This window comes from Sceloporus occidentalis, unplaced genomic scaffold (assembly GCF_023333645.1).
Source record: "Sceloporus occidentalis isolate IW3139 unplaced genomic scaffold, rSceOcc1.0.p SCAF_1, whole genome shotgun sequence".
In the NCBI taxonomy this organism is placed as follows: domain Eukaryota; kingdom Metazoa; phylum Chordata; class Lepidosauria; order Squamata; family Phrynosomatidae; genus Sceloporus; species Sceloporus occidentalis.
Genome location: NW_028316981.1, coordinates 34,793,230 through 34,805,340, shown reverse-complemented (window position 1 = coordinate 34,805,340; position 12,111 = coordinate 34,793,230). Strand labels below are relative to the sequence as shown.

At 37.9% G+C, this 12,111-nt stretch overlaps 2 protein-coding genes across 2 annotated transcripts in view; both read left to right on the top strand.

The window, feature by feature from the left end:
- LOC149321303 (succinate--CoA ligase [GDP-forming] subunit beta, mitochondrial) overlaps positions 1–12,111 on the top strand; it is a 279,860-nt gene that overhangs the window by 126,383 nt on the left and 141,366 nt on the right. The gene's annotated exons all lie outside the window — the stretch shown is intronic.
- On the top strand, positions 4,144–5,663 carry LOC149321304 (uncharacterized). Its single transcript, XM_089494857.1, has one exon. It carries the CDS (start codon positions 4,482–4,484, stop codon positions 5,490–5,492), a length of 1,011 nt encoding a protein of 336 aa, XP_089350983.1. The 5' UTR covers positions 4,144–4,481; the 3' UTR covers positions 5,493–5,663.

Below are 12,111 nucleotides of genomic sequence, written 5' to 3'. Positions count from 1 at the left end.
CCAACCGGCCCTTTGTGTGTTTTCTGAAAACCACCTTATTTGCGGCAGTTTCCCAGAAACTTTGTGATGACAGCCACTGCATGTGATGGCTGTGCTCCCCCAAACACCTACCTGTTTTACTTGCATGCCCTAGTCATGGCCTGTGATGTTTGAAGGGTGCACCTGGCCATGTGGGAGAAGCGAAATGCCCCCTTTCTGACCTTAGGAGTCACGGTAGGAGCCTAGAAGTAGAATCGTAGTGGCGGTGAGAGGTGAGGCGGCAGCTACAGCGGCTCCACAATGCAGCAGCGGGTGGGCATTTGAACACCTGCCTATTACCATGCCAAAACAGGTAGGTTCTATCAGTGGAAACACACTGGATCCACAGGCAGGTTACAACAGGGTTGCCCCATCATATCCTGTCTGTGTGCTCAGCATCCTTGTTACCTATGTAAAAGAAAGCAAAGCAGAAGAGGAGATTTCAGTTACACTGGGATACCTTTCATCATGCTGAATAACCATAGATTAAGCCCTTTGAAATGAGAACCTAGAGCCCAAACAGACCTGCTAATATAAAGCTGCTTTGAGTCACTTTGCAGGTATGCTGTTTACACGCTGTATGCATCCTAAGAGGCTGGAAGCTGCACCAAAGCCATGCTCCAGTCCTAAGGACTGGGGTGCAGCTTTGGCACAGCTTCTAGTCTCTTAAGATGTGTGTGTCATTTAAACAGCATACCCCCAAAGTGTCCCGAAGCAGCTTTATTTTGGCCTGTCTGTTCAGGCCCTTAGATATGTAGACTTGAATCTCACTGTCTGTTTGCCCCCAAACTCAACTCTACAGATGGCAGGATATAGTCTGTCCTATAAACCACTGTGCAGGCATGGTCACTAAGATATGGTTATTGAGGAGGAGCCAGCCATCACCAGTCTGGCCCTGTGTACACACACAAGCAAAATTATGTTGGTACTTTAGCATACTCCTCGTTGAATGCAATGGCAATGGGTAAATGGTTACCCAATCATGTCATTGTAATGAAAAATAGAAATTATCAGGAAAGTTTCCTATGGTGATTAATGATGCATATTTAATTTTTTCCAGTTCAACACTTAACTACTAAATTAGTGGCAAAACCAATGCACTTTTAACAAGCATCTGACTTATCTTACTAATTTGTTTTTAGTTTGGAGTTGTGAAACAAACACTCTAATGAATTTCACACTAAGTCTTGTCGGCCAATAGACGGGACTGGCAATTGATGGAGAGGCCTTAATTGCAAAGTGAAGTGTTGTTGAGAATGCTACATTTCACTGCACCATAGCACACATTTACAATGTTGTAAATATTGACACAACACTTTATTAGTCATGCTAGTTTCTTTTTAAGTTAAAAGGGAAAGTGTATGTGTGAGTGTACATGTGTATGTGTGAGTTTATGTGAATGAGAACAAGTGTTTGTTATTTTTGTTAAGTGCCTTTCAAGTTGACTTCGACTTACCTGAATCCCATGAATGAGAGACCTTCAAGTCACCTCCTATAATGAGTCATGTCTTTTCATGAGATGGCCAAAGTATGATAGTCTTAGTTGAGTCATCTGTGCTTCTAGGGAGAGTTCATGCCTGATTTGCTGTAGGACTTATTCATCTGTTTTATAATTGTCCATAGTATCAGCACAACTCTTTTCCTATACCACATCTCAAATAAGCTGATTTTCATTTTTTCATTCTATCAGCTTTCTTCCCTGTCTATTTTTCACAACTGTAGAAAGAAATGGGAAATACAATCCTAACTTGAGTATTCAACGATATATCTTTACAGTTCAGGATCTGGTTTAATTCCTTCATAGCTGCCCTTCCAAGTCCTAGGGTGCATATACACTAGAAATAATGCAGCGTGACACCAGTTTTAAGTACTGTAGCTCCACCTTATGGAGTCCTGGGATTTGTAGTTTTATATGGTCTTTAGCCTTCTCTGCTAAAGACTACTTTCACAAAAATAGAAATCCCAGGATTCTGTAGAAATGGGCCTGAGGCAGTTACAGTGATGTCAAATTGCATTATTTCTGCAGTGTAGATGCACTCCTAGTCTTCTTCTGATTTCTTGGATGCAGTCTCCACTCTGGTTAAAGATTAAGCCAAAGTATGACAAATCTCATATTCAACGTTCTCATAATCTCTTTTAAAGTCATGTAAATCGGAGTGCAACTTTAGAAAGGGCCTAGCAAGTATGCTGCACTTGCAGTTGTTCACATATTTTTTGAAGCCATTTGGTAGATGTTTATTGAAGTGACCTGTTTAATCTTGTTTTCTCAATGTGGGTTTATTTCATTTCCATACAAAGTCTATTAATAATTTTGCTTTTCTTTGCACTTCTACACTGTGAGGATGGTTGAACCATGTATGTATTTCAGATGCAATTAAATTACCTGTGTGAGCTCCTTTTTCCTAATTTAATCTGAAGAATTCAGATAGGAGACAACATTTGTAGTGGGGTGCTTTTGTAGAATCAAATCTTTAAGTAAAATGGAAACATTGACACTGGAGAAGTGAATCAACTTGGTAAATACTCAACCATTAGGCCTGGTTACTGTAAAATAAGATTTGGCTGGTTTACTTCATTTTCCAGAGCTTGGGCAAATAACTGCAGAATTAAATTACTTCATGTCACTTTCCCCTAGGGTGCCAAGGACCTGTTTGCAAAGTGTTCTGTTAAGTCGTTGTATTGATTAGTACTTGAGGTCTAACCTTTACATAGTTATGCTTATTTTCTTGTGTGCTTATTTACGCCTTTCATATTTGTTGCCATGCAAGTTCTTTCACTGCCCTGATTGTCTTTTGGCAGGTTAACAACAACAACAAAATACTCATTTCATTCTGTACTTTCTCTGTTCTCCTTATTTGTTGTTGCCAAGTAAGAAGTAATCAGTATGCAAGCTATGAATACAACTGACTTGGCCTGAAGAGCCGGTGGCACAAAGGGTAATGATCGCAGTCATAATTGACAGCACTTATGAAAAAGAAGAAACTTCCGGGGTGGAACGGCAGCCCGACGGACGCATTTGTCAGAGGCTCTGACGAAGCGTTCTCTCCGCCGGGGCTTCTTCGGCTGCTGAGTCAAACGCGGGACGGAGAAAACCCCAAATACGGTAATATTTGGGCGAAGAGCCACGGCTATCCCCCCCCCCCTTATCCCCCCAGGTCGGAAGTCCTGGGGAACTGAGGGGTGAGAGAGGGTTACGAAGGGTCGGTCCCGGCGAGAGACGAGCCACAAGCGGCTCTTAGAGTTCGCCCCCACCTTTTTTAACTCAAGAGACAGTTAAATGGAGAGTCAAAATAACGAATATTGTTTATATCTCCTCAAAATGAATATATCTTAACTATACCCTTCTCAACGAAGAGGAATGGAACTTACCTAAGTTGATTAAACAAGTAAACATTGAATTAAAGGAAAGGAAGGAAGCTACCTTTGAAGTGGGGAGAAGCTTGGAAGCGGGGAGTAGTTGTCTTTTTCCCCTCCTTTCTGTGGGAGCAAAGTGAGGAAATAACTTTGAAGACGCCCTCCCCCTTTGTTGTTTACTTTTATTTCGAAATATTGCTGGGAATTCCGCTGGAAACACCCTGGAGTCTACATAAAATCCTTATCTCTCCCCCCATGGAAGAGGAACTCATATTAAAGTAGAAAAGAAAAGCAATATAGACTAAGAAGCTTGCAACTATATTGGCTCCAGCTGTGGTTTGTTTCAAATAGAGACTCTGAAAGAGATTTAAACGGAGTATTTGCACTGCAGCCTCTCTTAGCCTGGGAAGGCAGCAAGAAGGACTGGGTAGGGAATAGAAAAGGACTGGGAGAAAGTGAGTGAAGGCTTTTAAAACAAAATAGTAAGCCAAGGAAAACAAAATAGCAAGCTAAGGAAAAAGAAGATTTCGGATTGAATCTGATGAAGGGCTCTCTCGGAAGGGCAGGCTGATCAGAGACGCGGGTGAGGCTGCCCTCTACTGGATATCTTAGAAATTGCAGAGGCAAGAACCATCTAAGCTGCAGAAGCAAACGTGAGGCAGAAAAATAAAAGGAGTCAAAAGGAGAGGAGATCCAAGAAAAAAAAAAAAAAAAAGAAGGAACAGAGGAAGGGCTCTGACTTCTGTGTACCTCATCAGTGGGGAGAGAAAACCTATTGGAAAAGAAAGTAGGAAAGATCCAAACAAGCTGAATTACTTCGAGGCAACATTGCCCTAGGAGAATAGATACAGTAACAGTGAAAATAGCACTTAAGGCAACCTGAGAAAGAAACAAAATAACGGAGTAACAATACAGATAAACTGAAACTGTTGCAAAGGGGGGCAGTGAACATTTGAGACAAGAAGGCTATAAAAACCTGACAGGGAACTATAAGAATAATTATATTAACCACACTAAGAATAAAACAAAAAGGAATAATACCTAAGGGATAAATAATACAATAAATTATAAATAATAACAAGGTGAAACCAGTGCAGTACGAAAAGATAATGTATACAAGGAAAGCAAAAACAGAAGCCAGCCAACAAAGAAGACCATCATTTGGAACAAATCCCGGATCAACAGAACAGATGCAACTCTTAGAAGAATTAAAAAATCTTTATTATGAAATGAAAGAAGATATGAAGGCGATGAAGAGAGATTTGAACGCCATGAGGAAAGAAATTAAACAAGAGATTCGTCAGGAGATAAGGGCTGAACTGAAAGATATTAAAGACACATTGGGCAGAGCAACAGAAGATATTACAAAAATGGGAAAAAATATGGAAAAAATTGAGAGTAAAACAGAAAAAATAAACAAAAAAGTTCTTGAAATGGAAAAAAACTACGAACGTGATCTTGATGAAAGAGCGCTACAAGATCAAAAGCAACGTGAACAGTGCATCAAGATCAGAGGCTTAAAAGAGAAAGATAACGAAGATTTATATGAATACCTCACACCGATTTTGGCTGAATATGTAGGAGCAGAGAAAGAACATTTTGAACAAGAAATAAGTAAAATGTTCCGCCTTAACTCTAAGATAGCGAAACAAAAAGGACTGTCTAGGGACGTGATCATTTATTTCACAAGGAAAAAAATTAGAGATGAAATCATTCAACTAAATTACGAACAACATCTTGAAGTAGAAGGGGAGGAGCTAATTCTATTAAAAGATATCCCTTTGAGGATCTTAAAAAAACGTAATGAGTACAAACCCCTAGCGATGTTGCTCAGGAAGAACAACATTCCATATAGATGGGATAGGCTGGAAGGGCTGATTTTCAAATATAAAACGGACTTATTTAGAATAAACTCAATTCCAAAACTAAAAGATTTCATGAAAAAACATAAGAGAGACCTGGAGAAATCGTCGAATACAGAGGAGAAAAAAGACAAAGATAACAATATAGGTGAACCTTCGGACTCAGAATTTGAACAGGAACAAGAAAGGGATGAGAATAAAGGAAAAGAGGAAAAAGCAAATAGTGAAGAGGAGGAAGAGACAGCAGAGGTGAATTGAGATAAGGTAAGAGATATAGCTTATTAACTATATATACAACTATGCATAACCTAAAAATACTCTCGTGGAACGTAAGGGGCATGAACTCCCCTCAGAAACGGAAAAAAGTAAATCACTATTTGAATAAAATTAAAGCTAATGTAATATGCTTGCAAGAAGTTCATATTAGAGAAAAAGATTTAAGGCTATTGAAAAATAAAAAATTAGGTCAAGAATTCACTTCAGTTAACATTAAGAAAAAGAATGGAGTAGTCATATATGTTAATTATAAATATAAAGCCAAAGAACTATTTAAGGACAATGAAGGCCGTTATGTCGGGGTAGAGGTTATGCTCCCAGGCGGTAAATATCTTATTGTTGGAATTTACGCCCCCCTGGATCAGAAAGAAATATTTTATAATAAATTGAGTGACGAATTGAGTAAAGTGAGTCTTGGAAAAATTATGATAATTGGAGATTGGAATGGTGTAGTAAATCCCGAATTGGATAGGAAATCAGATAAGGCAATCAAAAGGACACAAGGGAAACTACCCAAATCTTTTGAAAACCTGTTAGAGGAACACGCACTTTATGATATCTGGAGATATAAATATAATGATTCTAGAGACTATACATTTTTTTCGGAACGCCACAAGTCATTTTCTAGAATTGATATGATGTTTGCAACTAAGGGGATCTGCAAGGAGACAATAAAGATAGATTCAGAACCGAGAACTATCTCCGACCACAGCCCTATGATTGCAACATTAAGACTAGAAAAGCAGGAATATTCTTGGAAATTAAACCTTGCCTTACTGCAAAATAAGGACATCTTAAAGAGAGCTAGACAAACGCTGAAACTATTCTTTAAAGAGAACCAAAAGGATGATATTGAGATGACGACCGTATGGGAAACCTCTAAAGCATTTATGCGGGGTTTCTTCATCCAGCAAAATCACATTTTACAAAGAATAAAGAGAGAGAAACTAGGTTGTCTATATGACAATCTTCAGCAAAAGGAGAAAGAACTTGAAAAGAAACCCTCAGAGAAAACAATCTTTAAAGAAATTAAAACATTAAAAAAACAAATAGAAATAATTGAAAATGAAGAGATTCAAAATAAAATAAAGGACATGAAGCAAGTCCACTTTGAGCAAGCAAATAAACCTGGACGTTGGTTGGCATACAGGCTAAAGAAACAAAGAGAAAGAAATATAATTTCAGAAATTGTGACAAAAGACAAGAGAAGGATAACGGATCAAAGTGGAATCAGAAAAGAATTTCAGAAATTTTATACAAACTTATATAAAGACAGCCTGACAAAGAAAGAAAATATTACAAGTTTCTTAGACAATATTAATCTATTAAAATTTAAAGATAATCAGAAGGACACTTTAAATGCTCCAATAACAATGGCTGAGATAGTGGAGGCAATCAGAAACGGGAAGAAGTCCAAAACCCCCGGACCTGACGGCATACCTATAGAGTATTATCAGAAATTGGAAGACGAACTGTCAATACCTCTAAAAGATACTCTAAATGCAATCGGATTAGAAAAATACCCTGCAACATGGCAACAAGCCAACATTACACTCATCCTGAAAGAAAACAAAAATCCCGAGGACGTAAATAGCTACAGACCCATCTCACTCCTTAATGTGGATTATAAAATCTTCACCACAATACTCGCAGAAAGAATGAAGAAAGTCCTTATGGAATGGATAGGGAAAGAACAAGCAGGCTTTCTCCCAAACAGACACATTAAAGACAACACTCGCATTGTCATAAACACACTTGAATATTATGAAAAACATAACGAAAAAGAAATGGCTTTACTTTTTGTGGACTTTGAGAAAGCTTTTGATAATGTGTCTTGGGAGATGATTTTTGCCATGTTGGAGAAAGTGGAGGCCGGGTTTCAATTTCAGAGATGGATCCATGAAATATATAACAAGCAGATGGCAAGGCTAATAATAAACAATAGTAAATCGGAAGAATTTAAAATTAAGAGGGGAACTCGCCAGGGGTGTCCTCTCTCTCCACTTCTATTTATCTTTGTTTTAGAAGCCTTAAACCACCTGATCCGAAATGAAAGAAGAATTCAAGGAATGAAGGTCAAGAATTATGAATACAAAATGAGACTCTTCGCTGACGACATTGTATATATTTTAGAAAACCCTTTATGTAGTCTGAAATACCTGACTAATATACTTAAAAATTTTGAAGAGATCTCTGGTCTCAAGGTAAACAAGGGGAAAACTAATATGCTAGTTAAAAATATGGAGGAAGAAAATATGAAACAGTTAGAACGGGATTCAGGATTTAAAATAGAAAAAAAGATCAGATATCTGGGTATTATTCTGACAAATAGGAACATAGATTTATTTCAAAATAACTATACCCCAACATGGAAAGAGATACGAAAAGATTTAGACAGATGGGGAAATATTCAATTATCATGGATGGGTAGAATCTCGGTGGTTCAAATGTTAGTCTTGCCTAAACTTCTTTATCTATTCCAGACAATCCCAATCTTACATTCCTTTAGACCTTTAGATGCATGGCAAAATAATATAATGAAATATATCTGGAATAAGAAAAAGGCCAGAATTAACAAAAAAGTAATGTGTGATGATAGAGCAAGAGGAGGCCTGGGTGTCCCTGATATAAAAATGTACTACTTCTCAGCAGCTCTTTGGTGGATATCTGATTGGATACTATTGGAAAATGATCACCTATTAGCATTAGAAGGGGAAAATCTAAGATTCGGATTCCATGCTTATTTATTTTATAATAAAGACAAAATTCACAAAGAATGTAAACATCATGTAATTATAAAAGCACTATTGAAAGTGTGGGAGAAATGGAAACCTAGATTGTCAAAGCAAATAGTGCAGCACTGTTCCCCACATGAGGCGTTCTTCAGTAGGGAAGGCATTCCGAAAGGGAAATGGCTAAGATACGTAGATTTAACCATAGAAGCTCAAGATAAAATAGACTTTAAAAACCAAGAGCAACTGTATGAATCAGGTATTGAATGCCATTGGTATCTCTACTTGCAACTGAGACAGAGATGGAAACTAGACATGATAGAGCCTGGATTAAAAAGAGAAATTACGGATTGGGAAACAATAATGGTAAAAGGGCAGAAAAAGAAAATGGCTAAACTGTATAAAATGATCCTCAGTTGGAATACTGAGGAGGAAATTATACGACACTGCATGATAAAGTGGGCTCAAAATGTAGGACATAGTATATCATACGAAAAATGGGAGAAAATTTGGAAATTAAATCTGAAGCATACAATATGTCAGGATCTTAAAGAAAACACTTATAAAATGATTTATAGATGGCATCTCTCGCCAAATAGAATTGCGTTAATCTATAAAACTAGTAACCCATTATGTTGGAAGTGCCAAAAGACTATTGGTACTTACTATCACATGTGGTGGACATGCGAACTTGCCAAATCCTTCTGGCAAAGAGTATATGACATTATCTCCAGAGAATTAGAAATTCAAATTCCTTGCACACCAGAAGTTTGTTTGTTAGGTATCTTTGAGGATAAAGTTGGAAAAAAATTTGGTAAACTCTTATTTTATCTATTTACTTGTGCTAGAATTGTTTATGCAAGGTTTTGGAAATCGAATCAAATCCCCTCCATGGATAAGTGGTTGATGAAAGTCCTAGAGACGGCAGAGATGGACAAGATCTACTGCGGATCAAAAGAAAAAGAAAATGATGCAGAAACAAAAGGCATTTGGCAACCCTTATATACATACTTGAAAAGAAGATGGAACAATTTTATTCTGACATAAAGTAATGTTGTTATGCTGCCGTGCTCTATGTTACTTAGTAGATTAGAGTAGTTCACTCTATATGGGGGGGGCGGGATACAGGGGCGGAATACAGGGAATGCAGGAACTCTTAGAATGAGACTCTGTGTTTAAAATTTGTTTACAAGTACTTTGCGATAATTTAAGTTAAATAAATTTTGAAATCTAGGGTTGTGTAAAAAGTCAGGATGTCTCTTTAGAAAGACATATAGGGGAAAATAAGGACTAGGAATGTCCCAAAATGTTTACTATTTCATCTAAAAAACTAAAGTATATCTTTCTTTTTAAACGTATGTGAAGAAGGGCTTTTACTTAAGTTTCGATTCAAGATAGAACGAATAAATATAACAGATTAACATGGAGAGCTAAGCAATAGGAAGTATTTATGTGTTAAATGTTTTTTTAGGAAAAGAGGTGTGAAGGTACTCAAGTTAGATGGTCTGTATAGTTATGTTTATATTGTTACAAGATATACCTTTGTAATGTCTTTATGTGTTGTTTGTTGTATGTGCTATATGTGTAGAAAAATGCAAAAATAAGAATTAAAAAAAAAAAAAATAATTGACAGCACTTATCATGGTGCATACAAGGTTTTCATTGTCGGGATGGTTAGCGACTCAAAGTAATCTAATTAAATGCTCATAGCGGCCATTAACAATGCCAAAATAGATGTTTTATCACAGCGGACAGAGCGATTTCTGGCTTTCTTTATTGTAACTTGGAAAGTGATTTATTTCTAAATTCATCTTAATAATTTGTAAGCCTAGACAACATAGATATAAAACTGGATATATATATATATTTGATCGCATTTAAATTTTCTTGTTATCTGCCTTTTGGGTGGCATGAATTATAGAAAAGCTGGGCTAAGGAAAGGGGATGTCTTGGAATGGCAGTTCTTCAAGGGGAAGGATTTAAGGTTCAGAGTGATATATATCAAAAGTAAGTGCCTGCAAAACAGCTATTTTCTAGTGCACAAGCTATGTGAAAGGAAATAACAGAATTTCTTCTTCCTGCTTAAACTCTATTCTTTTGTAAGAGAGAAGGCATCGTCATCCCATCTCTCTTTCTGCATACCAGGCGTGAGATGGGGGTTCTTAGTTCAGATCTTCTCACTTCCATTTTGATAACAGAAACTTCTACAAGGGATGAGAGGGAGATTGAATTGGAAGTGCTGAGTGAGCAAAGTGGTGAATGGTTTCCCTTTGCTATTGCCTAACTATATATATTGGGTCCAGGCTATTTGAAGGACCACATCTTCCTGTACTAGCCCCCCAGAATATTGAGGTCATCGGGAGAGGCCATTCTCTCTGTCCCACTACCCTCTCAGGCGCATTTGGTGGGAACAAGAGAAAGTAGCTGCTCCCAAGGTCTGAAACTCCCTCCCTAGGGAGGCCAGGATGGCTCCATCCCTGCTGTCCTTCTGATGGTAGGTAAAGACGTTTTTATGCTGCTGGGCTTTTACATGACATGGGTTGTTTTTGTTTTAAAGAGTTTTAAACTTTCAATTTTAATGATGTAAAGTTTTTAATTGTTTGAATTGTTTAATTGTTTTTTAAACTTGTATTTTGCATGTTTTATAGTTTTTCAACTTGGACTCTTTTAGATGTGTAAGTCGCCTTAAGTCTCTGTACTGGGAGGATGGCAGGATATAAATAAACAGCATCATCACAATAATACCCTCTGCAGCTGCTGTTAAGTTTTTTAAAATGTATGAACAATCCATGTTTAAACCATACCTAGCTGCACCCGCATTTAATTGCTTTTTTTTTTCAGTGCAGTCAAAATAAGTTAATAATCAGAAGAAGGATGTGTGAATTTTCCTCAGAAGATTCAAGGATGAGCACATAGAGCTAGTGCATTATAATGGTTAAGAGTTCTAGATTGGGACGGGTGATCCTTGGCCCTTTCACACTAAACAATTATAGTGCTATATTCCACTTTAAATGGCATTGCAACACCCTATGCAATCCTGGGATTCCAGAGGATTTTATGAAGCTCTTAAAACAGTGTTTGGACCTACATATCAGATCCAAAGCTCCCTATACAGTACAGATGGCCAAACACTAATCACAGATAAAGCTTCCATTCTGAACCGATGGGCTGAACATTTCCAAAGCCTCTTTAGTGCCAACCGAGTAGTCCTAGACTCAGCTATTCAACATATGACACAACAACCGATGAAGAAGGAATTGGACATAGCTCCCACTTTGGAAGAAACCGTTAAGGCCATACAGCAGATGAAAAATGGCAAGGCTGCCGGGATTGATGGAATTCCACCTGAAGCTTGGAAACATGGAGGTCATGTACTCCATGCTAAACTCCACAAGCTCCTTGTGAGTTGCTGGGAAAAAGGCGAACTGCCATCAGATCTCCGAAATGCAGTCATCATCACCCTGTACAAGAAAAAAGGAGCAAAATCGGATTGCTCAAACTGTTGAGGTATAACACTGCTCTCCATCGCTGGAAAAAGCCTTGCAAGGATACTGTTGAACAGATTAGTCCCTGCTATTGCAGAAGAACTCCCTGAAAGCCAGTGCAGCTTTAGAGCTAATAGGAGCACTCTCTCTCTCTGGCCTTGCTTCGCGAACGAAGATTCAGGAAGGACTCGTCCCACGCTTTGTACAAGCGCATTCGTGACTAAAAAGGCCAATTCGGGATAAACAGGTCCGGTTGCAGAAAGCATAGCAGAAAGTCTCGTTGGGTGATGTTTCCAGGTTGCGGTTCTTTCTGTGTTGTCATTTCTCTTCGAGGCTACACAGACATGGTATTTGCCCTTAGATAACTGCAAGAGAAATATAGAG